The following is a 27,490-nucleotide window of genomic DNA, read 5'->3' as shown; positions in this document are numbered from 1 at the left end:
AAGTACACAGGATTTTCTATGTGGCGCCCGCCGTGTGCTGGGGACTGTCTCGCAGACCCTTGCTCCCACCTGCAAAGCATTCTAGGGTTTCCATTGGTAAGTTGGGCCCTGAGAAAATGGAATTTTGGACACAGGTACATTTGGCCCACAGGCCTTACAATTCGCAGCAGGCCACATCAGTCAAAGTCTAGCTACTGTCCAGCCAGTGAGATGTGGGCTGTGCTGAGACAGGCTGGGCAGCGGCCATCTACTCCCTTCCCCCAGTTCTCTGCCACCTGTGCCCACTGCTTCCTGGCACCTGCCCCAGCTACACCTGCTGGGGTATAAGGTAAGGGGAGGGTGCAGAGCCACTGGGCCCAGTCTGGCTGCTGCTGCTCAGGAGAGCTCCAGTTTCCTCTGGCCTTGACCCCACCCCCTGCTCCCAGGTGTGCTTCACTCCTGCAGCTTTTGCCTTTACCCAGCTTATAGCTCCGTCGGAGAGAGGCACGGGAGAGTCATGAGAGTCATCTTTTCCTCTCTCCCCAGTCTCGCTCCGTAATTAAGCTATTTCTCAGCTTTACCCTGTCCCTCAGAACTTAAAGAGACCTGGTTTTTTACTTCCACTGCTGTCATTAGCTTCCCATAAGGCTGGACAAGTCCCTTGGCTTTCTGAGCCTCATTGCCCCATCTGTACAGGAGGAAGGGAAAGATGGTTCGTGACTTCTGAGGGCATTCAGGGGGTGGGTGGGGGAAGTTCACTGGGAGAGAGGTCTGTCCTCTGGGGAAGGGCAGGAAAGCGGCGGCTCCCAGAGGGAGGGCTGTAGGGATGCCCAGAGGACTTCCTTTGGGATGAATCACTTGACTGCTGACAGGGTCAGACAGCAGTCTCACAGGAACTTCTAACCCTCCCAAGAACTGGCCCCAAACTGTCCTTGCTCAGATCCTTGGCGATTTAGGTTCCCAGATTCCCAGAGTTCCGCAGCTGACCCTTGCTGTGTGAGGAGATGCAACTGTGATAAATCTTGCCTCCCAGCATCGCCCTGGGTAGGACGTTCATATCTACCACGCTCATAGAGTCAGGGCTATGCCTCCCGCCAAGAGTGGCCATCACCCTCCCAGGGGGGCTGTCCACTCTGCCATCTTAAGCCTGCCCCTCATTAAATTAAGAACAGATTTTATCTGTTCTACAAAATTTGCTGCCGCCTTTCTCCCTCCCGAGGCCAAGGAGCTGGGCTCAGCAAAGAGATTTAGACCATGCCTGACTTTCCCCAACCCCCAAAGCCCACCACAGCCTGTGGGCCACAGCTGCAGGCGCTTAGCAGCCTTCTGAGTATTTATAGCCAAGTCCACCCCCTCCCCCAGCTGGCTACAATTACGGGGCCATCCACACTTCTAGCCTGTGCCTCCCTGGCCATGGTGGAGAATAGTCTATGCCAGTGTCCAAAGGATGGGGCACAGTCCCTGGCTGGGTAGGGACACCTGGGGAAAAAGAATGTAGCTGGACAAGACAAGCCCCCAGGCCCTGCCCAAACTGCTATGTATACCTCAAATTGTACCCTGGAGGCTCAATGATGAGGGTGACTTGGTCAACCCGACCCTGGCCTAAAGCTGGTTAGAGAGCAAAGAGCCATTCCCACTGTCATATACAGATGGGTTCTGTATCTGCGGATTGAGTCCCGAGGCTCTGGATCCTAAGGCCAGTGCTGTGACGCTTGAGTCTGAAATCTGAACTTGGGCTCAGGTATAGATTCAAGGTCATTGATTTTGGCTCCCTGTCAAACATTTGGGGTCCTTGGACTCTGGGCTGGGTCTTCTCACTATGAGAGACCCAAGAAACCGAAACCAGGACTCAGAAGGTGGTCTGCACCACTGCTGACCCAGTTACCCAGCTCATTTCCTCCCTCCCTGGGTCAACACACAGCTTCCAGTTGAGGAGCCATTGGAGCTGAAACTGTAAGCCCAGCAGTGATACTCAGTGGAGCTTTGAGTCCCTCTCCTTGTAGCCTGTCACACCTACAGCATCCTGCACTCCAGGACGTCAATGATGTTTGCCTCCTCCATGTTCCAAGCCCCCTTACTCCTTGGAAATCACCCCCGGGACCCTACCGAGAACTCGGACACAGTACCACAAACTGATCTGTTACTTCACAACCTGTCTTTCCCAGCATCCCCCTTCAGGCAGTGACACACACCATCTTTACCTTGAGTCCTCCATGCCAGAAACTTGGGGTGGCCCCTTCCTCCCTCTCATCCTCACCACCCCATCTCTTGATGGCAGCCTGGACTCCCAGAGCTCATACCTTTGGCATCTTTCGCAAGTTGGGAGAGAGCTTGAGACAGACGATGTGGCCACGGTCGTCGCCCACGATTATGATGGGGTGAATGGGGTTGAACTGCACATGGGTGATCTTGTTCTTCTTCTTGGGCACCACAGGCTGGTTGCAGATAGCTTCATACTTGTTGACGGCCAAGTCAAATACGTGGGCCTATGGAGAGGTTAGTGTCACAGTCGGGTAAACCAGGCCCGGTCCCCCATCTTGGGCTCTCTGAGAACCCGACAGAAGGCTGGCAGTCAGTACAACGGAGCTGAAGGCCACAGAAGGGATTTCATGAGGGAGTGAGGTTAAAGAGGATTAAGGATCTTAAGTATATCCAGAATCAATGGTAGCAGCAGCTATGGGATGTATATGACACAGAGGGGAGACTTAGAAGGACAAAGGGGACAGGTAATGGGATCAGAGGGAGGGCGACAGAAGGAAGAGGGTGATCAGAACGAACTCTAATGATGTATACATGAAAATACCGCAAAGAAACCCAACACTGGCAGCCACCATTTATCCAGTCTAATAGGCTTACTATGTTTCAGGCTCTGGGCAAGAGTGTTACAAGGTTGGATTGTCTAATTATACCCTCACAACCACTCCACACTGCAGTTCTAGTACAATCCTCATTTATAAATGAGGACTTGGAAGCTAACTTGCTCATAAGTGGCAGAGTCAGGGGCCCATCCCAGCTAATACATACAGAATGCTCTCCGACTTTGATGCCTAAGTGCCTAATAAAAGTTGGACACCATCCTTGCCTCACTCGGAGTCCAAATCACTATCGGCTGCTGCTGCCACAGCCACCTGGTCTCACTGCTTCTACTACCCAGACTTGCCTTAAACAGCTCCATCAAGTCTCCTTGGAGTCAGATTCCGCGTGCTTGCCCGAGTCCTCATCCCGTCCTCAGCCCTCCCGCCATGCTCACTATGCCCCAGGCATGCTGCCTCTGCCCCTAAGGCTGATGAGCTCGTCCCACGTCAGAACGTTGGTGTCCTGTTGCCTCAGTGTGGACAGCTTCCCCACCGCATCCTCACAATGAGTCCTGCAGGGCTAGCAAAGGGCTCACACCTTTGATTTCCAGCATGCAGGAGGCAGAGGCAGATGGATTTCTGGGAGATGGAGGCTAGCTTGTAAGAGAACAGGTAGAGCTACATAATAGAGAGACCCTGTGTCCACCCCCCAAACAAAACAAACGAACAAAGTTAAAGGCCGGTGCTTGTCATTCAGCTCTCAGTCTTTTTTTACTTCTTCAAAGAAGCCCTTCCCAAGAAACACCAACACCCCCACCATCCACCCCACCCCACCCTCAGGTCTCGACATACAGCGCCATCAGGCCATGCTGTGTAATCCAGGCTCCCTTCAAACGTTTGGTCCTCTAGCCTCGGCCTTCTAAATGCTGGATTATAGGTAGGCAGAGGCATTTACCATCAAGCCCCGCCTTTTCTGTGTGCTATAACAGCTTTATTGAGATATAATTCACATGCTATAAGGCTCATCCACTTAGCATGCTGCAAGTAGACACGTCTTGGTTTTAAGCATATTCACTTATCAGACCATTATCACAGCAAATTTTAAGGTGTTTCCTTCACCCACAGGACAAGCTCTGCACTCGTTAACAGTCACTCCCATTTTTTTTTTTTTTTCTCAGCCGTTGTATCTGAGGCAAACACAGATCTACCCTACATCTCTGTGGACTTGTCACTGCACACGAAGCATGCTGGTCAGACCCGTCTTGGACTTGCCATACATTTGTTCTTTTGTGGCTGGCCTGTTTTATTTAGCATAAGCTTTCTGTGTCATCTATGTTGTCACATGTTCCTTGTCTGCTGACTGTGTTCCTTCAGCATATACACTGCGTTCTATTTGCTGTTCACAATGTGGTGGACACTGGCTGCCTTGTAGTTTGGAGATTATGGGGAGCGCTGCGATGAACACTCGCACCCTGACACAACCCGCTTCCCGTCCTCTGCTCTGATTGGTGGGAATTTGATGCCTGGGGGGTTGGGGTTGGGGTTGGTTTGGTTTTTTAAAAATATTCTTTCCCACTATAATGTGAGCTCCATAACTAGCAGATTCTAGCCCAGAGCTGAGCACCGTGGTTGACCCTTAGTAATGTGTTCAGGGCACCGGTGGCTGGCTGGCCAGATTCCATGAAGAAAACAAGGCTGCACCTAATAACATCCCCACAAAAAGGTGGCTTTGGGGCCTCTGTCTATCTCTACTCAAGCTCCTAGAACTAGCATGGGCATTGCTGGAGGTGACGGCCTCACTACCTTACTGACCAGTGACTGGCCCACAGGCTAGGCACCCTCTAACGCCCCACCCCAGGGACCTCAAGGAAGACACCTTCTGGATGACACCTCATTTCCCCAGAGGGCCTGTTCCTCAAGGTGAACACTCCTGTCCCTCCCTTGAGGGTCCCGTGATGAAGGATTCCTCCACATTTCCCTGCAGAGCCTGGCCCTGAAGTATATAATCCTGCGGCCCATCATCTCCTACTGACCTGGGGTGGCACGTGATGGGCTCTCTAGGACGGAGACAGTGAAATGCCTCCTTGTCTCTGTGGGGGCTCAGCAGGGTGAGGACAGGACGACTTACCTTCCCGTCCGTGGTGACCGCGGCAAACACAGTGGAAGAGTACGGTGCCCAGGCCACGTCACCCACGGCTGAGTTCAGATCATAAATGAACATGGGGGTCCTGCAGTAGAAGAAGGGACAAGCCCATAGCACAAAGGGGTCACAGTGTCAGAGCTGAGGGGAGGGTGTGGGGCAGGCAGGGCCAAGACAGGACCCTCACTTGATGGTGTGGTCCCAGATCTTCACTGTCCAGTCAGAGCTGCAGGACATGAAGACCTTGGTGTGGTATGGGTTCCATAGTACAGCGTCTACTGCCATGTTGTGAGCGTCATAGGTGTCCAAGAACTGGCTGGAGTAGGATTTGGAGCACTGTGGTGGGGGTAAAGAATGGCTGATTAAGGAGGGTTGGCAGAGAAAAGCCAGCAGCAACCTTTTCCCTAGGGGCCCTGGACTGTCCATCTGGTCCCCACCTCTGGAAGGGAGAGGAAGCGCTTTAGGACGAGAGTCCAGGCTGGGCATGGAACCCTCTGAGGGGGTGAAGGGAAGTGACTTGAGTAAGAAAGTGGCTTCTCTCTCCAAGGCAGGGCAAAGATGTGGCACAGCCTACTTTGTCCACGCCAAAGCCTGTGGGTAGCCAGTGCCGAGGGTTCACTGCAGCTTGGACATCATCCACACCACAGTAAGCAGCTACCCACCTGGAACAGGTAAGGGCAGGTGCAGAACCAGGGGCGGACTCAGATCTCCAGATTTCCCATGCAGCGTCTGCCTGGGCCAGACAAAATGACCAGCCTTTCCTTCCCCTGCCTGTCTCCTGCTGCCACCGGGAGGGGTGGAGAGGGGGTGGGGACCTCTTTTGCATTCAGACCAACTCTGGCTGGGCCTCTGGGGCTCCCGGGAGGCTGTCTGTAATTAACATTCTGAATCTCGGAGCCTAAGAAAAGCTCACAGCAAAGCTATTTCTGGACGATGGGGGTTCAGAGGGATGTTCACCTACTAACACTGAGCCAGGACCGAGAACTGGCTGTGTCCTGCCGGCAGCCACGCACCTCCTATTCAGAGATCAAGCTGCTGGATACCTGGCCTTCAAAGCCCAGTTCAAGCACAGACCTCCCCCAGGAAGTCTGCCCGGAATATTCCTAGCTCCCCCAGCCCCCTAACCCCATGCCTGCCTCTTAGGAAAGGAGAAGGAGACTGGTTGAAGTCACTCTAGACCCTCCATCACCTTTTCCTGACACCCGAGCAGACCAAGCCATGCACTCTTGGGCTGGTACCTGCTGCTAAGCCTGATGAGGAGTTTAACTTGGAACAGGCCTGCAAGCTGTACCCGCTCATCTACAAGCATGTGTTGTGGCATATATATGCCCCACACACCACCATTTAATAAATAGATGTTAAAAAAAATATTTGAATCAAGGAAGCCTCTCTTCTGAGCTTGCAGGGTGGCAGAGTGGCTAAAGGTGCTTGCCACTAAGCCTGAAGGCCTGAGTCAGAGCCCCAGTACTCCCCATGTACAGTGTGATATGAGTGTGCCCGTGCAGCTAATACACACACACACACACACACACACACACGCACGCACACACCACAATTTAAAAACTTTTTAAAAAATGCATCCCCCCCATCCCCGCCCCCACCCACCCCACGGAAGGTGTCCAGAACAGCAAACCCTAGATGATGGTGTCAGAGTAGGATCTGTTGAGGATGGCTGTTGAAGACCCTAAGTGCTTAGGTCCAATGGCCCAGTGAGGAGCTGACAGAGCGGGCAGTGCCGCCTCACCTTGTAGATTTTCCCCTCTTCTGTGCCCACCAGGAACATGTAGTCGATCTCTTTGTGGAAGTCAAAGGCAGTGCCACAGCCTTGGAAGAAGAGGGGACAGACTTAGGCTGGTTCTCAGAGGGAGCCTCCCACCCAGCTCGCTGTTGGACAAATAGAACTGGGCCGCTGTAAGGGCTGGGCTCTGGCCAGGAAAACAGAAACTGGACCTCGGGCTTGCTTGCCCTAGGCAGTATGGACGCTGCAGACAGGAATGGAGGCCTGGGTAAACAAGGCAGGAATTGAGTTAAACAGGGTCAGGGTCATGGTAAACAGGGATGGGGGTCTGCAAACAGGGACATGGTCTGTGCAAACAGGGATAGAGTCTGCATAAACAGGGTAGGGATTGAGTAAACAGGGACGGGATCTGGGTAAACAGGGCTTAGATCTGCATAAACAGGGATGGATCTGCATAGCAGCACCTGATTAGCATAAACCAGAGCAGGGTCTGCCTGGATAGGGGTGTGCCAGTGGTCAAGGGCTCAGCCCACAGGACTAGGCTTTCCAGTCCCCTGAACTGTCCGTCACAGCCACTGATCCTGGGTGCCTGTGAAGGCTGGGGCCCCTACCTACGGTGTGCAACTGCAGCCCCTCAGGGATTTCTGTAGTGCTGCCTTCAGTCTTCAGCTTGATAACGTCGATGTGAACCAGCTCGCTCTGCAGGCAGAGGGATGGAGAGATGAAGGAATGATCAGTTCGGTAGCTTTTTGCCATTTAGCTCCTCCCACTTCCCCACTCACCCCTCCATGACCCTTTCTGGGAAGCAGGCACCTTGACGAGGGTCCATGACACTATCCTGCCATCGGAGGACACAGAAAAGAAGTTGAGGTTGTGGTCCATGTCATCCTTCTGCCACTTGACCTGAAACACCCCAAGCCACAGTTTTGGAACTCTGTTAGGGTGCAGAGTTATAGCTGTAGGTGGGGCTCACCATGTGCCCACCCAGGGCTCAGGTGCAAGGTCTAGGAGCCCATTTCCCAGAACTCCATGATGAGCTCTTCCGATCTCATTTCATCCAGCTGTTTCCAACCTGGGGCCACCATAGCAGTCAGAGCATTTGCCCTAACGTGTGGTTTTGGCAGGAGGTATTCAATTTCTCCCTGGGTTGGGTTCTAGCTGTCTAGTTGTGGGAAGAAGTTCTTGTTGTGGGTTTAATCTCCCCACACAGCCATGACCTGGAAAGGTCAGAGCCCCACAACTCGCCCTTTCGCTTATAAAATGGAAGCCATGATAAGGCTAACACAGGCATACATACAGTGAGAAGTAAATGCTATGCCGTACGTAAACTGTACACTGTTAAGTGTTACAGTAATAATAGCTAATGGGGCCAGGTATGGTGGTAAATACTTCAGCTTGATGGCGTCTGTGAGAAGTGACTTCGAGCTTTCAGGGGACAGGCAGGAGGATTGTGAGTTCTAGAGCAGCTGGGCTACACAGCATGCTCCTGTCTCAAAAACAAGCAAACACTCTAGCTAGCTGACAGCCTCACTAGTAACATCATCCTAGGAAGGAGGGCTGCAAGCGGCTGTGGGGAGAAGTGTGGGGGAAGGAGGCCATCCCCTCTTCTAGGCTTGGCCTTTAACTTGAAAGTCTCCTTTGCTCCCACCTTCAAACCGGCACTAGCTCCTGCTCCCAGAATCTTGCTCCCAAATCCCAGATTTGAGCTGCGTTTCTCCATCTGCAAATCCGGGTTAATTACCCTGCCCCACCCGTCTTCTCGAGGCTGGAAGCAAACATATGGGAAAGTGTTTTGGAGACAGAGCTGTTGTCTTATGAAGATGACACGCTTGAGGCTCAAGTTTCTGTTGCCAGATGTGGAGGCTTGGCCAAGCCAAGTCCCCAAAAGCTGGGGTGGGGCTGGGTGCCCAGAGCTTTCCATCCTCTGACTCCCTCCAGACCCCCCATGCTGGGACCCCTGTCCAGTCTCCTCCCTCTGTCACAAGCTGAGGTCCAGAGAGGGAGGCCAAGAACCTAGGCCTGTTGCCTGTAACGGCTGTTGCCTGTAACCACAGCTGTCACCATGGCTGTTGGGGAGGAGGGTGGCTGGGGAGTGGGGGGAGAGAAGGGGTTGTCTCTCTCCATCCAGCCCCTAGGCCTGGTGAATCCGATTGGAGCCGCTGCGGGAGGCCAGGCTGAGTCCTGCCTGGGCTTGTCTGGGTAGCGGGTTCTTTTGTGCTTTCACTGGGAGGCCAGAATTTTGCAGAGGCTGTAAGGCACAATAAGGATGCATCTGGAGACTACTTCCCCTTCTGTGCAAACATGGTCCCTTTAAAGAGGGGGAGGGGACAAAGGTGTCAAAGGCCAGGCTGTAAGAGGCGCAGGGGAGCTGCAAAGGGAAGTGTTTAATGAGCAGACGCCAGCACTCATGGAAATTGTATTTCACACCCCACTTAGCAGCCTCATGCCCTGTGAGTGAGTGTGTGTGTGTGTGTGTGTGTGTGTGTGTGTGTGTGTGTGTGATCCTAGACAGTGGAGGTGAGAGGAAAGGTTTACCAACAGGATCCAGAGAACCAGTGAGGACCTAGGGAGCGGGAGAGCACTGCACCAGTTTTTCCTCCCCTGCCTCATCTGGTTAGGACCGAGCACCCAGTCTCTGCTCGAACTCTCTTCCTGCTGCCTTTCTGCGGTTGCAGACTGCTGCTGGTTAAGGTTTCACAGGAGGGTCTGATCAGTGCTTAGGCACCCTTGTGGGCCACCCGGGGAAGGAGCCTGTGCTCTGTGGGACTTGAGCCATTTTAAAACCCTGGCACCACAGCCGTCCATAGTTTCCCATGGCCAACACAACAGACTCTGCCCCAGCCTGGCATCTGAAGTCCAGATACACCGGGCACAGATACACCGGGCACAGATACACCGGGCACAGATACACCGGGCACAGATACACCGGGCACAGTCCCTTTAAGAAGGGCCAAGGATCTTGGGTCTTGGACATCTCATTCAATCAGCTTGTCTTGTCTTAAAGCTCCAGGCTCCTAAGAGCACACTGCTAGGCTGCCCCTCTGCTTTCCCTATTACCCTGGGGCCAAACATGCTCCTCTCCGTCATTTCCCACATCTATGGATGCCCTACAGGGCCCCCCAAACCCACGATGCTTCCCTTTCCCCGTGTTTATTTGATGTTCCTATTGCAACAGCTCTCCCTCCTGGGTCCACATGCCCATCTCCCCGCCTCTGCCCTTCCTTAGCCTTCAGAAATTCTCCCGCTGTAACAGAGTCTTTCCAAAACCCTGCAGTGACTGTTGCACCTCGCCCCAGATCCTCCGATGATTGGGCTGCGTGCGAGTTTCAAACTGTGCTCATAGGATGTCTTAGGAGCCCTGATGAGGTACCACGGGAGGCAGCAGGAGTGACAACAGGGGACCCCTAAGTAAGCAAGGCCCTAGCTTTACAGGAATGGCTCTGCTCTCCTCCCTTTTGATACACTGTATTTTTGTGTTACTCTCTGACGGGCAGTGCCCATGCTAAGCACACTCCCCACGAGTGCCTGTCCTCTCCTCGGGTCTTTCCCCTACCCCTTTCACACATGCTCTGAATGATGCACAGCTCCCCAGTGGGCCACTCTGCTCGAAGCCCTTTATTATTGCACAGTAACTCCTTTTGTCACAGTGACATCCTGTAAAATCCAGACCAGGAGCCAGGCACTGGTGGCACACACCAGGACTCAGGAAGCAGAGGCAGGCATGTCTCTGAAATTGAGGCCAGCCTGGTCTGCAGAGCAAGTTCCAGGACAGCCAGGGCTGTGCAGAGAAACCTTGTATCAAAAATTAAAATAAAATGAAATGTGGGTCAGAGGTTGCTTCCACTGGACCGCAGTTCTCATTCTTCTTAATGCAGTGACCCTCATGTTCTGGTGATCCCCCAACCATAAAATTATTTTCCTTGTCACTTTATAACTGTAATTTTGCTACTGTTATGAATGGCAATGCCAATATTTTTGGAGTTAGAGGTTTGTCAAAGAGGTCTCGACCCACAGGTTGAGAAATACTGCGCTAGCAAGCCCTGGCTTCCTGCCTTTAGTCCCCACCCAGGGTAAGGCTTCCCTTTATGCACTCATACTTTAGCACTTAGCAGTGTGCCCTACCCTGGTCAGCCTGTGGCTGCGGGTGCCTTGCACCAAGAGCTCCAGAGGTAAGGCCCCTAAGCCTGAACAGCAACCACATGAGCAGGCAGAAGTTAATGAATGGATGCACAATGGAGGCGCTGAGGGGAAAAGAAGGGAACCGGAAGTGAGTGGGCAAGCGGCAGATGGGTCCTTCCTAGGTTGTGCCAGACTCTAGCCTGACTGGACAGAGGAGCTTCAGTGCTCTGGCTCTCCACCCTGCCTGCCATGTGACTCAGAGAGCATGGCGGAGTAGGAAGAGGGCGCTTGCTCTGAACTTCTTCCATAACCCTGGGTTTGAGGAGGGCCATCAGGCCAAAGAGGGGCATCTCTCTCACGGTTGGCCTTGGGCTGTCCAGGCTGGCGAAGCAGAGTCAGGCCTCTAAAGACTTTGGTGACATTGTCTGTATATCTATTGAGTTCCATGTGCCTGAAGGTAATGAGTTGGAAGGCAGACTCTTGGATGGACAGAAGCTCTGGGCCCCACGTTGGTGAGCTTGAGATGGGAGGGCACGCAACCCAGGTTTTCCCTCTCTGACACCATCTGCCCCAGGCTCTGGGGAAGCCTGAGAGGCCACCATGTCCCCTGGGCCTGGGAAGTCAGCTCTCTGCTCAGTCCTCTCTGGAGCTCATATCCAGTGCATGGAGCAAAAGACTCAAGGCCAGAAGAGGTGGGCCCCAAACTGCCTGAAGATTATCAGGGAATGAGGACAGAGGACAAGAAAGCCTTAGGAATTGCCTGATGAACCCAGAGCTTTGGGGCAACTTGAGGCAGAAATCCAACTTTAGAGTCTCTCAGACCTGCCTGTGAAAGTAGTGCACAGCTTAAAGAGGCAGGGCACCTTTGGGACACACAGGGGTGGCCTGAAGCCTGTCTAGAAAAGATGATGCTACAAGAAGCTCAAGAACAGACTGCCTCCTGGACTCTCCAGCCACATCCACAGAGTATCTGGGAACAATCTTTCTCATGTGACAGAGGAGGGTCCTTGTGGGGTCCAGGAACCTTATAGATAAGGATCTGCACCAGAGGTCCAGGAGGTGCCCAGCTAGGGTCACTGAAGTACTGGTGGCACTGGTGAGTCTTGGCAGACAGCTAAGGGCTCCCTGATGGCAGCAGACTCCAGCTCAGAAAGAAAACTATTGCCTCCTAAGTCTCCCTTTGCCTTCTCATATCCAGCCCCTGGGCCTCTTATGTGCCACTTGCCTTCCCCAGCCCCTTGCGTGTCCTTGTCCTAGCCCTCCTCCATGGCTCCTGAGCCCACGTGCTCTCCCCGCCCAGGTCCCCGGCTCACCTGCCATACAGGGTCCGTGTGCTTGCCAGACTTGGAGGTGCTGCGGAAGCAGGGCTGCGAGTGGGGCTTCTTGAGGTTGTAGATGGCCACATTGCCGTCATAGTAACCCACAACCACCAGGTACGGGTGGTCCACGTGCATGTCCAGGCACATGATGCCACTCTCACTGCTGAACATGTACTCGGGAAAGCTAGGGTTCTTCATGCTGTAGAGCAGCAGCATGCCCCGGCTCTGTTTCATGAAGTCATCTGCCCAGGGAAGACAGGAGGGCTGTAGCTGAAGGTCCATCTGACCTGCCAGGGAAGCCCCCTTGCCTGTGCCCCAGCAGATAAGTGGTTCTCCTTCTCTGTAAGGTTCCTGGGCCCTACAGGGACCCTCTTCTGTTACCTGGCCGGGCCTGTGAGCGAGCATGGGATGCCTGTCTGGCCCTTCATCCTCTGACTATGAAATGGAAGTGTTTGAAGTTGACCCTCCCTTCTGATGGCCAGATCCAACATCTGGTCAAGGTGACCAGGCCAGTCTGGGCTACACTCACTCTCTGTTCTCTCCGTACACTCAGACACTTGTTATTTTAAGAATGTGCGTGGATTTGGGGAGGAGTAGTACCCTCCACGGGGATTTGGATACCCAGGGAAGAGGCAGGCTGCTGTGCAGTGCATACCCAGATGTTTACGTTCCTCACAAAATCCTCAGCCAAGGACAGGAACCAAGCTTGAATTAGTGAGCTATTGTCTAACCAGACCTGGTGATGCAGGCCTGTAATCCCAACCTCTCAGGGGCTGAGACCGGAGGACTGCAGGTTCAAGACCAGCCTGGGAAGTTTAGTTTAGACCCTGTCTCAACATTTAAAGAAGAAACAAGAAAGGAGAAGGAAGAGTGAAGAAGGAGAAGGAGGAGGGGGAAGGAAGAGGGGGAGGGGGAGGGAGAGGAGGAGGAGGAGGAGGAGGACACAAAGCCCAGGTTTCAGCCTCCAACACAGCGAGCAGGACAAAACAACAGAGGCATGCTGTTGTCTGCGGTCAGCCTGTGGCAGTCATCTAGATAAGCTCACCCCACAGTTCCCCAAAGCAGCTGTGCCGATGTCTGGAGGTCTCTAGCCAAACAGCCCACACAGCCCACTCAGCCCAAATGCAGATCTCGGTGGCCCTCTTCCCTCCCGCCCCATGCCATTCCCTACATTCATAGTGACTGTCCTGATCTACAACCACTGAGCAGCACGGAGGCCTGGCCCTCACATCCACACCTCTTGCTGCCAGTCCAGACCTCTCGGTCTTCTCAATCTAACGTCTTGGAGCCAGAGCTGGAAATGCTCTGTGTGCTCAGATATAATAATAAATAAATCTTAAAAGAGTGTGCACCACTATTGCCTGGCGGCACTTTGGTTTAGAAAGAAAAGTGTTTCTGTCCAAAGATCCCCTTGTAACAGGGCCCCAGACCTTAGCACACCTGACTCCATGATGGAGGTGCCCTTCAGGTCATAAACTCAGAGATAACTAAGTCAGCACAGAGCCAGCACTGCCAGCCAAAATGAAAGCAAAGGCCTAACCATCAACACCCACAGCTCTGGGAAAGTCTCTAGTGTGCTTCTGCGGCTGCCTAACTGTTCTTGTTAACTGACGTATGTCAGCCTAGAATATGGTTCTTGGGCTTAAAAGCTCACCCCGAGAAAGGCTACCCTGGGGTCCTGAGCACCAGTACAGTCACGGGTTGGATAAGAAAGTCTTCCAATTGGCTTAAACCCAAGTCTGAGCAGTCTTCTCTGGTAGATATCCCACAACACCCCGAGGCCAAAGCCACAGTAGGGGGTCTGCCTTAAAGTAGGTGGGGAGGGGCTGGCAGTACCTCCATTAGAGCTCCTAGGTGGGCCCCACGGGCTAATTCTCCAGGGGAAGAGATCTAGAGCTGGCCAAGGCTGTTGCTCTTCTCGAAGGGCTGGGACTGGTCACTTCAGCTCCCTCTATTCATCAAACAGACCCTGAGACCCTATATGCCTCTCCACCTGCCACCCTTTCACTCCTAGTTTACCCTGCAAGGTCAAAGACAGCCATCCATCGCTGGGCCCTCCAGATGGCTACCATCCAGGGTGAGCCACAGGGACCTCTGATTCCAATCTGTCCTCCCGACTAGCCAAGACTGACAAAGGGTAAGAGGGAGAGTGAGCGATGGTTGGTGATGCTCAGTGCTATGTGTTGTGCCACGCCCCTTGATGGGCAGTGCTGATGACCCAGTTCCTCTATGCAAACCCCCTGGCTCCTGTAGACGTGCACAGTGCTCATGACAAGTGAAGTCAGGAAGGGAGGGTAGGGAGGCCTAGGCTGCTTAGTAATTGAGTGGAGGACAATTCTGCTCCATTTGCTGAACCGCTGGTACTAGACGCCTGACTATGGCCTCCTGAGTTCACAGATGGAGAATGTGAGTCTCAGGGGGAAGAAACAGTCTATGTGCATGCATAACACACATCACATGCGTCCTCTCAATAGCTGAAATTCTCTTTCTCTGCTAATCTGGTCTCTTATTTTCATTTGTGCGTGCATGCGTGCATGCGTGTGTGTGTGTGTGTGTGTGTGTGTGTGTGTGTGTGTATGTGTGTGTGTGTGCACTCACATGCCTGCCATGCATGTGGGAGTCAGAGGACAATTTGTAGATGTCATTTCTCTCCTTCTACTCCGGGCTCCAGGGAATAAGCTGGGTTCTTCAGGCTTGGCAGCAAGCACCTTTACCTGCTAAGCCATCTCTCCAGCCCTGGTTACATGGCAGTGGACAGAGGAAGGGATAGAGACACCTCTAACAGGTATGGTGGTTACCTGCAAAGCCAATTCAAGCTTCCAGGCTCTAGACTGGACAGTGTGGAAGACACAGGGCAGTCAAGCACGATAAAGGGAATGGCCTTGCAGAGGGAAGCCAGGTGTTACGAATAAGGCTCACACAAGGCACAGGCTACGACGGTCATATGCATGCTGGGCTTCAGTCACACTTCATCCACTGGCTTTAGGAAAGGAGTGCTCTGTAATATGGGGCATAGCTCCTAGTCCAGGTTAGAGTATATGTTTGTAAACATACGTTTCAAGATCCCCTTTGTCAAGATACACCAGGAGAGCAAAGAAAAATGTCATCTGACTGTGGTTTCCGCTTGACCTTTGTCTGTGAACTCCTCATTCCTGATCTCAGGGGACCACTGAGATCTCATGATTCACCTTTAAAGGGATACCCAGTGTGACATCACAGCCTCAATCCCCAACACCACATGACATCAACATTGTATTTTCTACCCTTAAATGACAATATTATTAATCAAACCACCAGTGGTCCTCTTGTGACATCATCTGTTAGTGTCATACTGCCTAACCATCCAAAAATCCTAGCATGAGATCACCAGCCAGGACACCGGAAGCCTGATGATGTCACTGCTCAGCCACCCAGCATTCCCAGTACACCACTAAACAGGTCACCAGTAGTCTCATATGACTTTAGGATCATAAAGTGCCTCTGTTACCAATTGGATCTTTAGTCCCTGGGATACTTTGCTCTTAATGCCACAAGAGTTCATAGTTCCAATGACCCAGACAGGAGCCCCCTAGCTTTACCTCTGTATAACAAGACTCTAGTTTGGGGCCAGTGAAGAGATTCTAGAGTTTTCCAGACTATAGGATTTCAGGAATTACAAGTGGTTGAGTACAACAGAAAGAGAAAGAGGGAGGGGAAAGGCCCAGGGGGGAGAAAGTCTGATCGACGTGATTGATAGTCTCTGGGAATCCTTCGGACCATTCAGCTACGAGTGCTCCATCTTCTGAGGAAGTGCTGCCCCCACCATCAGTATAAAGATTGGGGAAAGAATAAGGTCAGATGTGGGGCACACCTCAGCTTGTTCTTTCTGGTGATGGAGTTTGGTTCCTTCGAAGTCTACTCTACTGCACAATCAATACGGCCTTCCTGACTCTCCCCTCAGTCAGCCACAAGGTTGTGGGCAGGATAATCAGTTCCGCTTGACAGAGTCTTATGTGGTAGCTCCCCTAAAACCACCATCTCGCCGGGCGTGGTGGCACACGCCTTTAATCCCAGCGCTTGGGAGGCAGAGGCAGGTGGATTTCTGAGTTCAAGGTCAGCCTGGTCTACAAAGTGAGTTCCAGGACAGTCAGGGCTATACAGAGAAACCCTGTCTCGAAAAAACAAAAAAACAAAACAAAACAAAAACCACCATCTCAGGGAATGGGACAGAGGGAGGGAAGGAGGGAGGGAGGGAGGGAGGGAGGGAAAAGAAAATGGGGAGGGGGAGAGGGAAAGGGGGAGGGAGAGGAAGAGCAACTCACTCTTACTGGGAACTGAATCTAGGTAATTACTCTATCATTGAGCCTAGCCTTCCTAGTTGTTCTTTTGAAGCAGGAATCTCACTAAATTGCCCTGGCTGGTCTTGAACTTACTCTGTAGCCCAGGTAGGCCATGCACCTGCAATCCTACTTCAGCCTCCTCCTGAAGCTAGGCATGGCTTCATGTACGTCTTAATTCTACCATAGACCAAAGTTCTATCTTCAGCTTCTGCTAGGACAGACTGAATACTATCCAATGAGCAAGGCAGATCAATGTCTTCTTAACTGGAACTTATCACTGGGGGCCTCAGGCCCACAACTGCCAGCCCTGCCTGGTTCCCTTCTTGGTTATGAGGGGTGGGCACTGTAGAGCATTCTGGCTGCTCCGGGACTACTCAGGACTCAAGGAGAGCAAGACAGTGGAGGGCATGTTGGGGCACAAGGCTAAAGCCAGGTCAGCGGTCAGTAGGAGGTCAATGCCAACTGGAGAGACAGAGATACCATGCCAGCCTTGGCTGGCAGGCTTCTCTGTACTGTGGCATCCTAAACGAGGCCAGCCTAGGACTGGTTCCAAGGCAGCAGCTGTCTGATGACTCCCTTATTAAGTCATGCAAGAGGCACTTGGAGGGGGTGTGGAGTAGGCAGACTAATGCCCCCCCCCACAAATGTCCACATCCTAATCCCTGGAGCCTATAAATATGTCACTTTGTATGGCAAAAGGGACTTTGCAGATGTGATTAAGTTAAAGACCTTGAGATGGGGAGATTATCTTGGATTACCCTGGTGGATTTGATGTAATCGTAAGAGTTCTTATAAGGCAAAGAAGGAGGCAAGCGAGTCAGAGACTCAGATGTGACGGCAGAAGCCCATGTCAGGGTGATGCGGTTGCTGGCTGGAAGACAGCCACATGCCATGGAATGCAGGCGGCCACTAGGAATTGGAAACAGAAAAAGAAACAGGTGCTCCCTGGGGGGCCTCCCGAGGGAACACAGCCCTGCTGACACCCGATTTTAACTCCGCGTAATCCATCTTGAGATTCTGGCCGCCAGAACTCAGAAGAAATGTGTTACTTAAGCCATTGTGTTTGTGGCCGCTTGCTGCTCCAGCAACAGGAAGCAAACGCCAGAGACACTCAGGGAACAGAGTCCCAAACTCTAATTTTAGGACTCAGAACGATGGAGCTTTTTCTCCTGGGGTGATGCAGATGCAGTTCTGGAGTCAGGGGAATGACCACACTGGCACAACAGAGAAACCCTCTCTCTCTTTCCCACCCCTGGCTCTGCCACCTTGGACTCCAGGAACAGAAATGCCCCCTTGTGTTGGGATTTCCACAGTTTCTGAGGCTGGCTTGGAAAAAAGTCTTGATCCCGGAGGTTCCAAACCTCAGGCATGGCCAGAGACATCAGTGCCAGGCTGGCTCAGACACCCTTGTCAGGTTGGGAGCTGTATTTAAATAGTGTGGGGAGTAAGAGTGAGCGGGCGAGCGAGGCCTTGGAGACAGAACACATCAAGTAGGACATTTAATTTGATTTAGGGAAAATGAGGCAAACATTTGAGAACCTAAATAACTAACCAGTAATTAAACTAACAACAGAATGCCCTTGCACGCCACCCGGCAAGCAGAGTGGCCTTTATGGACTGTATTTACAAAGAGACTTGACAACATAATTAGTCCTGTAAATTTTACGCAGCCCGCAGCTAAGGAGTGATGGATTTTGTGTGTGGAGGATGAACAGGGAGAAATGAGGTGGATGAATTTCCATTTTCAGTAAATGAAATTAACACTGCTTAATTAGTGAAGCCAACAAGTAAATGATGGGGGAAGATTTAAACTCTTAGGAGTGCATCTCTGGCCTGGGCAAGTTCAAGGGACAGCGCAGGAGTGAGTTCGGTGTGCAGGGCAGGGCTTTTGTTGGCCTTGATTGAGGCGCCGCCCCAGAGGAAAGCAGGGCTGAAGGACAGCTGGCTCCCTTGCCCTTCCAACATGGGGTCTGCTGGGGAGCTTCCGCCCCCGACTCCCGTGGGATAGCCTCTCGGAAGCACACAGGCTTTCTAGAGCCTGCTCTGCCACCCCTGCCTGACAGACCGTGAGGAGTCTCCATTTCTCTGCTCTGCGCTGGCTAATGAGCTGGAACGGACCCCTTCGGTATCACAGGCTGCCAAGGTCACATCCCAGCTGTTTCAAGACCATCTCTTCCTGAACCGAATCCCTTTGTCTCCCAATATCCCTTCACCTTCGTTCACCCGCACAGCCTCTTCCGCTCATGTGCTAGGAATATGTAGTCCAACTTATGGGGCACCCACGTCTCTGTGCTTTAAGCAGCTCGGGCTGGAAGCTGTAGTGGGAAGGCGGGTCTAGATTTGCTGGTTATCCTTCCTTTTTGCTTCTTTTTGGGGGGGAGGAGAAGGAAGAATTGAGACTGAGTTTCTCTGTGTAGCCCTGGCTATCCTGGAACTCTTTCTCTGTAGACTAGGCTGGCCTTGAACTCATAGAGATCTGCCTGCTCCTGTCTCCCAAGTTCTGGCATTAAAGGTACGCACTCTGTATCCAAAGCCAGGAAACTGTGTCTGAAGGATGTGACGTGTCCCAAGTATATATCCCTACCCTTCCTGTGCTGGGTAGTTTTATGTCAATGTGACATAAGCTAAAGTCATCTGAGAGGAGAGAATCTCAGTTTAGAAAATGTCTCCATAAGATCAGGCTGTAGGCAGACCTGTAGGGCATTTTCTTAATTAGTGATTGATGTGCAGCCCCTTGTAAGTGGTGTCATCCCTGGGCTGGTGGCCCTGGGTTCCATACAAAAGCAGGCTGAGCAAGCCATGACGAGAAAGCCAGTAAGCAGCGCCCCTCCATGTCCCCTGCATCAGCTCCTGCCTCCGGGTCCTGCCCTGCTTGAGTTGCTGTCCTGACTTCCTTCAGTGATGAGCAGTGCATGAGCCAAATGAACCCTTCCCTCCCCGAGTAGCTCGGTCCTGGTTTCTGACAGCAATAGTAACCCTACCTAAGACACTGCCTAATTTTTCTGTGGCTGAGTCTCAGAATAAAAGTCTAAGAATTTCAGGGGAAAGAAAGCTGAAGAGGCCTGGCCTGAGCCTGCTGGGATCGACCTCAGCGGTGAAGCTGAGTTCTCATTCAGTGTTTCTCTTTAGGCAATTTTGTTTCTCCCTGTGGGTTTGGATTTGGGAACTTCCAGAGACTGTGATGGAAGCTGTTCCTCCCAGTGACCCTGTCTACAGCCAGGGTGCTGCCCCAGCTTGTACTTCCTCCCGTTCCGTGGAGCACTCATCTAAGAACATAGGACGCCCCAGGTGACCTCAGGAGCCAATGCCTTGGCTGGCCCTGCTTAGGCTTGAAGCAGGTGCTGTAAACGATGGTCATCTGAAAGCTGGCTGAACTCCTGCGCTGGTGACACCAACATAGAACCCTGTCCCAGCCACTGGCTTCTGTGGAGGTTTCCCATCCCCCCTGCTCTGCTCAGGCCCTCTGAGGGACCTGCAGGGAAGTCAGGAGACAGAACAAGCAGGCAGCAATGACTGGCCTGAGTGTGTAAATGCTCCTGCAGCACACAGGGCTCTTCTCACTCAGGCTTCCTGAGATGGAGGCCTGGCTGGTTGTCGGTCTTGCCATGTCACTAAGGAGGAGACAAGGGCACTGAGAAGTGATCCCCCAGAGGGAGCTCTCTAGCTGCCTGTGGGTACCACGGGAGTGGGGTGGGGGGTTGGGGGGATGTGCCTCCAAACACCAAGGAGGGATAGAGAAACCTTTCCTGGATGAGTGCTTGCCCAGAGGAGGCTGGGAGCCTGCCAAGTTGAGGCATTCCCTCATGGAAGGTATTACCTTTTTCTGACTAAGGATACCTCCCATGGGTAGCCTCCAGAGGATCTTGCTTCTAACCCCACCTAGAAGATGGGCTGCAATGTGCCAGAGTGTCTCCTCCCACCTGCAGAGGCTCCCACACTCTCACCTCAGTCTCAATCGAGAGCCTGGGCCTCACATGGGGGTCCACACCCACTCCTGGGAAGGCCTACCCAACTTTCAGGCTCTGTTCCAGGCCCAGTAGCTGCAGTGCGCAGGGTGGGGGTGGGGTGGGGTTTTAATTCCCTGCCAGAGGGGGAGGGTGCTCCCATTTGGCAGCAGCCCACCTTCAGGAGTAGGGACACAAAGCAGGCATTTAGGGCATCCTAGCTCAGACCACAGGACTGGGAGCAGCTCCAAGGGTTCCTCCCTGAGAGGAATGACAAACACCAACTCCTCCAGACCCCCTCCCCCTGGAGCCCTACCCTGGTCAGAGAACCGATGGCATCTCAGAGGCAGTGACCAGGAGCTTCCGAGCCTGCCAGACAGCAGCAGCTTGAGGAATGGAAGGGTTTTCCTATTCAGACGTGAATCCTCCCAGCCAGAACAAGCTGTTAGCATTAGGGAGTTGTGCCTGGCTCACTGTGTAGGGCCCTTCCCATTAGGAACAGGGACAGTCCAGCGCAGTGGTGGGTGCTCCTGCTTGGCCCAAACAGCAGGAAGGAACAGCAAGCTGCATGCACAGTCACCAGCACACGCGGCCTCCTACCTCCAGCATACCCCAGCCGGGCCAGGAACACAGGCAACTGTGGTCTCCAGTGGCTCGGGGACAGAAGGATAAACTTCAAACACTCGCCTTTCCTCACCCCTACCCTGCGTCAGGCCTGGTCAGGAAGGCCAGGTGAGGAAGCAGAGAGAGGGCGCCCATCCCACTCTCCATCTTTCCTTAGCACACCTGCACCAGGTCCCCCAGCCTCTAGCCTCAGGCCTGCAATCCCTTCCTGTATGGGACATGTCCCTGCCCTTCCGGAATTCCTTCAGTTGTTTCCTTCTTGAAATGGCTTACCAAGTCCTCTGAGGGATGGCCCAGCCATATCATTCCTGCCTACAGACTTGGCCTATGCTGGCCCCTCTGCTGCAAAGCTTGCCCCCTCATTCTTTGAGGGTCAGTTAGCATATTCAGTTGTATTCTTTTAACCGGCATTAATTCCCTATATGAGACTGGGGCTTCCCATTAGACCAGTGGTTCTCAACCTGTGGGTCGTGACCCCTTCTGAGTGTCCAATGACCCTTTTACAGGGGTCACCTAAGAGCATTGGTATATACAACATTTATATTACAATTTGTAACAGTAGCAAAATTACAGTTATAAGTTAGCAACAGAAATAATTTTATGGCTGGGGGTCACCACACATGAGGACCTGAAATAAGAGATCATAGCACCAGGAAGGTTGAGGGGCACAGTATTAGACTGTGGGTGCTCTCTGAGGGCCGGCGGCTACATCCTGCTCCTCGTTGGATTTCTCACACCTGGCTAAAAGCTCTGACCAGACTAGGAGCCTAGTGTCTGATCTTTGCATGAGCAAACAAATGAACGGGTAGATCACTTACAGGAGCCGTGTCCCACTGCAAAAAGATCCTTGTACTTTGGATTCCTGCAAAAGAAATGTGAAGTGGTCGACACTGGAAACAGACAAGGCCTTCCCATGGTCATGAGCTTTCCCATGGGCGCTGGTGACTGACTACTCTGCAGACACCCACTGTCTAGCTTAGACTCCTACAATGGTAGACATTAGATGATCCTGCAACCCAAAAGGGATCCAGGTCCTATTTTCCCCTACTGTGTCCCATGTCACACTCAAGATGTAAAGTGGAAGAGTCAAGATCTGGCACGCAGTGGGTGCTCTGGGGCACTAGTTTTGCTGCAATATCTGTACTCACCAGCAGAGGGCGGTGACGGCCAGGCGCTTGGCTTTGTCATTTTGAAACTTCCAGAGAGGCAGCAGCGTACCCTCCTGGTCCCTGTATTCATCAGCAGCATCCTCATAGTACTTAAAATCTTCAATACAAATAGACACAGTCAGCCAGGGACTGCCACTTTGTAGCAAATCGATATCTCTTTGGGAAATACAATGAACCTCTTTGTGTTTGGGGCTGGGGCTAACAGCAGTACCTATCTCAGAGGGCCACTGTGAGACTACAGGTTGAGTTTTATACATGCAAAATATCTAGAAAAATGCCAAGCACATAATTCTCTCTGTATATTAGTTGGTGGGGCAGGGCCTACAGTAAAGCATCCCTATGTGCGTGCACAGAATCCCAGACGGCATCCCTCATCCTTGTGAGCTTCCTCGGTGCTTCAGAAGCTCAGATCAGAGCAACCAGATTTCAAGGGTTCAGCCGCCAGGGGCTGATTGATAGTTCTATTCATTCTGCGTCCTAGATCCCTATATACAGCCCAGCATTATACTCACTGCCGAGCCTCACTGTAATGGCTACCTGGACGCTCCTCCATGGATCCCCAAAGCTCAGCTTCCTCTCTGCTAGGTCAGCCAGAAGCGTCACCTTCCCATTCACCGAAACTGCGGAGCTGGGGAATCCTTGGCTGATCTCTTTCTACCTTGTCTTACATTTTCCTCCTGTCCTTTTAAATCTTTTATTTTTTAACCCACAGCTACTACCTACCTAGGTTAAGATCCCCAAGTCCATCACCTGGCTATCCTGTTCTTCAGCTGGTCTCCCTGCGTCCTCCCATAACTCTCTGGCAGTCCACACTTCAGGGCTAGCAGCCCAAGAGCAAACCATCTCTTCACGTGTCTTCCCCGTTCCACTGAAACCTCTCAATGGCTCTCCTTAAACAAGGTTATCTGGTCAGATCAAGGTTCCTGGACACCACCGCATGTCCTTTCTGACCAGCTATCCCTGTGTTTCTTCGTGCTTTTCTGTCTAGAATGCCTTGTCCTGTTGGCTGATTCCTCCTCCTCCTCTATCTGATCCAATGTTCTCCCTTCCATAGCGTCTACATTTCATTTCTTTTCTTTGAGAATGAAGTCTCATTTGCAAATATTGCCTATAATATCTGTCAAGAGAAAGTTGCTGAGGAGTGTAACCTAATTTGGGGTGCATGAGGAAAGAGGGAGAGAGGAAGAGGAGAGAGGGGGAGAGGGAGAGGGAGAGGGAGAAACGAATTTGAGCCCGGTAGCTAGAGGGCCTGTAACCTAACGTCACTATATTACCCAAACTGGACTGGAACATCTGGGCTCAAGTGATCCTCCACCCTCAGCCTTCTAAGTACGTACCTAGTACCACAGGTAAGGGCTAGTACACTTTTGTTTTTTTACTGCATAGCTCAGGCTGGCCTGGAGCTCATGACAATCCTCCTGTCTCAGCCACCTGAATATGGCTTTTTAAAGTAGACTAAATTTCTTTGTCTCTTCCAGGCCTCCCTCTCCTCTACTGAGACATGTCAGTCCTTTGCCTGACTTCCATGCCACACATGTCCTAGAGAGCAGGACATATGTCATATCCATCCCTCTGTCTCCAATGCATGGGACAGGAACAGCCACAGAGCAGAGACAAAGTTCTTTCAAAGAATCCAAGGAAATAAAGCAACATTTGGGCAATGATTCTGTCTTCTTTCAGGCAGGATGGCCAACTAGAGGAGAATCTCTAGTTCTACACAGTCTGGGACATGCCCAGTCACTGCCTGCTCCCTCCCACAGTGCCCCATACCTTGATGTACAATCAAACCTCAAAACTGTCCTGGAACCAAAAATAAATAAATAAAATAAAATAAATTAAAAAAAAAAAAAGAGTGGTCAGGAAGGTGTGAGCCTTGATCATATCAAGATTCCTAAGCTCGAGGGAACTTTGAAAATCCCTTATTTCAGTGTGGGGATTAATTGGTAACACTTCTCTATTTTTATTTCTTTTTTCATGATTACACTTTCCCAAAGGGAAAACACGGTGCAATTAAAAGAATCAAAGTTCAATGCATTTTTATGTGACTGTGCTCTTATAAATGAAAGCGGTTCACAAGGCCAATTTCTCCATGGATATTAATCAGGTTTGCAGCCCTGTGGTGGGCCACTTGCAGAGGCTGGGTCTCAGGGAGGGGAGTCGTGTGAGTGACAGATCCTTTCACGGCCGCTGTGCACTTTGACAGCTTTGAAAAGCACTCAAGGTCGTTCTCCAGCCTGAATGATAACGAGGGGGCTTGGTTAGGCTGCTGGTCTTGGCAGCCTTAGTTTTTGTGTCCCATGAGTGTGCAGTGAGCATCAAGTCACCAAGAAGGGCCTGAGGCTGTCAGCAAAGGAGCCCAGCCAGCAACGTGGCATTGCCAACTCCTGGGAGGCAGCTGCTCCACATAAATGCACAACCTCTTAGGGAAATACAAGCCACTTGGGAATCGGCTGCTCACACCATGGGAAGGGCTCCATTTCCTTGGCACTGTCAGAGACACCAGAATTCCCAGGCCCCCGGCATTGAAGCATTGCTGAATCCGTTTCTAACCTCCTTGCTAACTAGTCACTAGGATAGATCTCCTTCCTGTGTTCTTTTGAGAGGCCTCCTCCAGCCCAGCGGCTCTGTAGGCTCATGGTGAAGTGCTTATCAACAGATCTACCAAGGAGCCTGAGTTCCAGGCTCCACCCCCATACCTCCCACTGGCTGTGATTTTGTCCAAGTAGCAATATAATTAATTAGGTTGGGTTTCTCATCTGTAAAAATGGGGATGATAATGTTATTCATGTCAGAGTACAGCTGCGTGGAAAACAGAGAATGCTATGTCCAAATGTACAGCACAGAGCCTGGCACACAGGCCCTTCCCAGTGAGCTGCGGTGCCTGGTTTTCTACTATTACATCTCTCCCTTTGTTCTGTCCCTTGTGCAACGGTCTGCCCAGCACAGAGAAGCCTGTCCCATCCCATATCTTTACCTCTTTTCCTCAACTTTGCCCCACTCTACTCTCACTGGGCGTTGCTCTGCCTAGCGCCTAGCTCGTGTCAATGCCTCTCAACTGCCTGTGGAGAAGGCCCCAGCTGCCTCTTCAGCCTGAATTCCCACCATTTCCCAACAGCTCCTGTTCACATCCTTGAGCCTCTGCTCCTTTCTCTGAAGAGTCAATTCCTACTCATTCTTGCCACCAAGTCACTGCTCCTGTCACTGCCTGCTCAGAAGACCCTCCCACAGACCCCCGCTTATCCCCTGCCACCTAGTCCAGTACTCCCTAAGCCCTCCAAGGCCTTCCCTATACACCCCATATTTATCCTCTCCTCCTCCTCCTCCTCCTCCTCCTCCTCCTCCTCTAACTCCTCCTCCTCCTCCTCCTCTAACTCCTCCTCTTATTCCTCTTTCTTCTCTTCCTCCTCCTTCTTTTTCTTGAGACAGGATTCTTTGTGTCACCCTCACTGTCCTGGAACTAGCTTTGTAGACCAGGCTAGCCTCAAACTCAGAGATCCATCTGCCTCTGCCTCCTGAGTGCTGGGACTGAAAGTGTGGGCCACCAAGGCCTTGCTATTTTTCTCTTCTTCTGGGGGCCCCAGAGCCGTTCCTCTCCGGTGAATTCTAGTGTCAGCATCTCCAAGCCAACTGGGCGGAGGAGATGCGGGCACCAGCTCAAGACCTAATCCTGGCTTCTTTTTATTCCTCACTGGTCAGGCAGCTTTGGCCTCTGCTGCTCATATGTGAAGTCAGAGCAATCGTTTCTGCTCTGCTGCTCCCCAGGACTGCTGGGAAGGTGGCATGGGATTACTACTCTGCGGCTCATTCTGGCCACATATCAGAGCGGATCGCTGGCTGTTTACACACCACCATTCATTGTGGACTGGCAAAGGTCTTCAGTGACAGTCAGGGCAGGAAGGAAGGCGGTGGCTTTTGTTTTGTTTTTATTTCCCCTTTACCATAGGACTGATTATAGTGGAATACTCAAGCATTAGTCTTTGATGAAGAATTTTAACTACTAGTTCCCAGACTGGCATGTTGGCTCAGCAGTTAAGAACATTTGCAAAAGATGTGGGTTTGGCTCCCAGTACCCCTACGGCAGCTCACAGGTGTCTGCAGCTCCAGTCCCAGGAGATCTGTACCCGCTTCTGGCCTGAGTGGGCATAGCACATATGCATGGAAGATTCAGACAAAAAGGTACACACACACACACACACACACACACACACACACACACACACCTGAAAATAATGAAAACCGCTATCCCCTCAAGTTTTACCTTGAGCAACATCATCATACGTATTTTGGTTGACCATTCGCTCCACGATTTTAGCAGCTTGGGTCACTTTGGTGATATCATCACTCTGTGGAATACAGAAGTCCTCGTTAGTGCTTGGTAAGGTCCGGCCCTGAGCCAGAACTCAGATTTGCAACCGGTTCAGCGATAGAACCCTGTGGTTACCTATCCCAGATGGCTCAAAAATGGCTCACAGCTAAATCTACCAGGCACCAAACACACCACACAGGAGGAGCCCTTTCCTCAAAGGTGCACAGGGGTTGAAGCAGACATGGCTGGTCCCTGGATAAAGTTGCCTCTTACGCGTCCATCTGGAGGTTGGGAAAAAGCATCTCTCTGAGCTCAAGAAAAAACACTGAACAGCGTCCAGGAATCTGGGGGTGGGGTGGGGGATGGGGCAGAACACTCAAGGACCTGTTGGAGGCTTTTCAGTGGGGAAGGGAGGGGAATCGGGGATGACAGATTCCCACGTAAGGCCTCAGGGATTTTCCAGCCCAAACCCCTCTATTCTCAGGCTCAGGAGCTCACAGATGTCCAGACGGGGAGAGATGAGCTGTACATAGAACTTAAGACAGAACTGAGCCTGCTAACCTACAGGGCCCTTCTTAGACCACAGACAAAGCAGCAAGTTCTGCCCTGGAAAATGACCCCTGAGTTAAGAAGCAGCCTCCATAAATATGTAAAGTAGACCACTTGGCAGGTCCTCAGAGAAGCAAGATCTTTGGGGCCGGCAAGAAAAGCAGAGGGTGGGGGAGCTGGAAAGATGGTTCCACAGTTAAGCTCACTGACTGCTTCTGCAGAGGACTGAAGTTCCAACCTTAGAATACATTCTGGGTGGCTGACAACAGCCTGTAACTCCAGCTCCAGAGAAATCTGTGACCTCAGGACTCCAAGGGTAACACACTCATGTGCACATAACCCCTCTCCTCCCACCCCACATACACATAATTAAAAATAATCAAAATAAACCTTTAAAAAAATGTACGAAGAGTTTAGGGTGAGTGGCTGGAGAGAACAAGCTGAGTGGGCACCCAGAGGGTGACCAGGGGTTGGACCTATGGCTCCTGA

At 51.9% G+C, this 27,490-nt stretch overlaps 1 protein-coding gene across 1 annotated transcript in view; it reads right to left on the bottom strand.

Annotated features, from left to right (window-relative positions):
• Positions 1-27,490, bottom strand: part of Dnai1 (dynein axonemal intermediate chain 1) — a 66,403-nt gene that overhangs the window by 691 nt on the left and 38,222 nt on the right. The window contains exons 10-19 of the mRNA XM_021222185.1: positions 26,405-26,489; positions 22,126-22,243; positions 21,796-21,839; positions 12,085-12,332; positions 7,466-7,555; positions 7,264-7,351; positions 6,659-6,738; positions 5,102-5,250; positions 4,903-5,002; positions 2,280-2,465 (exon numbers count right to left, since the gene is read on the bottom strand). Of these exons, the coding sequence (XP_021077844.1) occupies positions 2,280-2,465; positions 4,903-5,002; positions 5,102-5,250; positions 6,659-6,738; positions 7,264-7,351; positions 7,466-7,555; positions 12,085-12,332; positions 21,796-21,839; positions 22,126-22,243; positions 26,405-26,489 (1,188 nt within the window). The remainder of the gene's footprint in view (positions 1-2,279; positions 2,466-4,902; positions 5,003-5,101; positions 5,251-6,658; positions 6,739-7,263; positions 7,352-7,465; positions 7,556-12,084; positions 12,333-21,795; positions 21,840-22,125; positions 22,244-26,404; positions 26,490-27,490) is intronic.

This window comes from Mus pahari, chromosome 22, assembly GCF_900095145.1.
Source record: "Mus pahari chromosome 22, PAHARI_EIJ_v1.1, whole genome shotgun sequence".
NCBI classification, from domain to species: Eukaryota; Metazoa; Chordata; class Mammalia; order Rodentia; family Muridae; genus Mus; species Mus pahari.
Note: the sequence above shows the minus strand (reverse complement) of the source record. Positions and strands in the feature narration are given on the sequence as shown.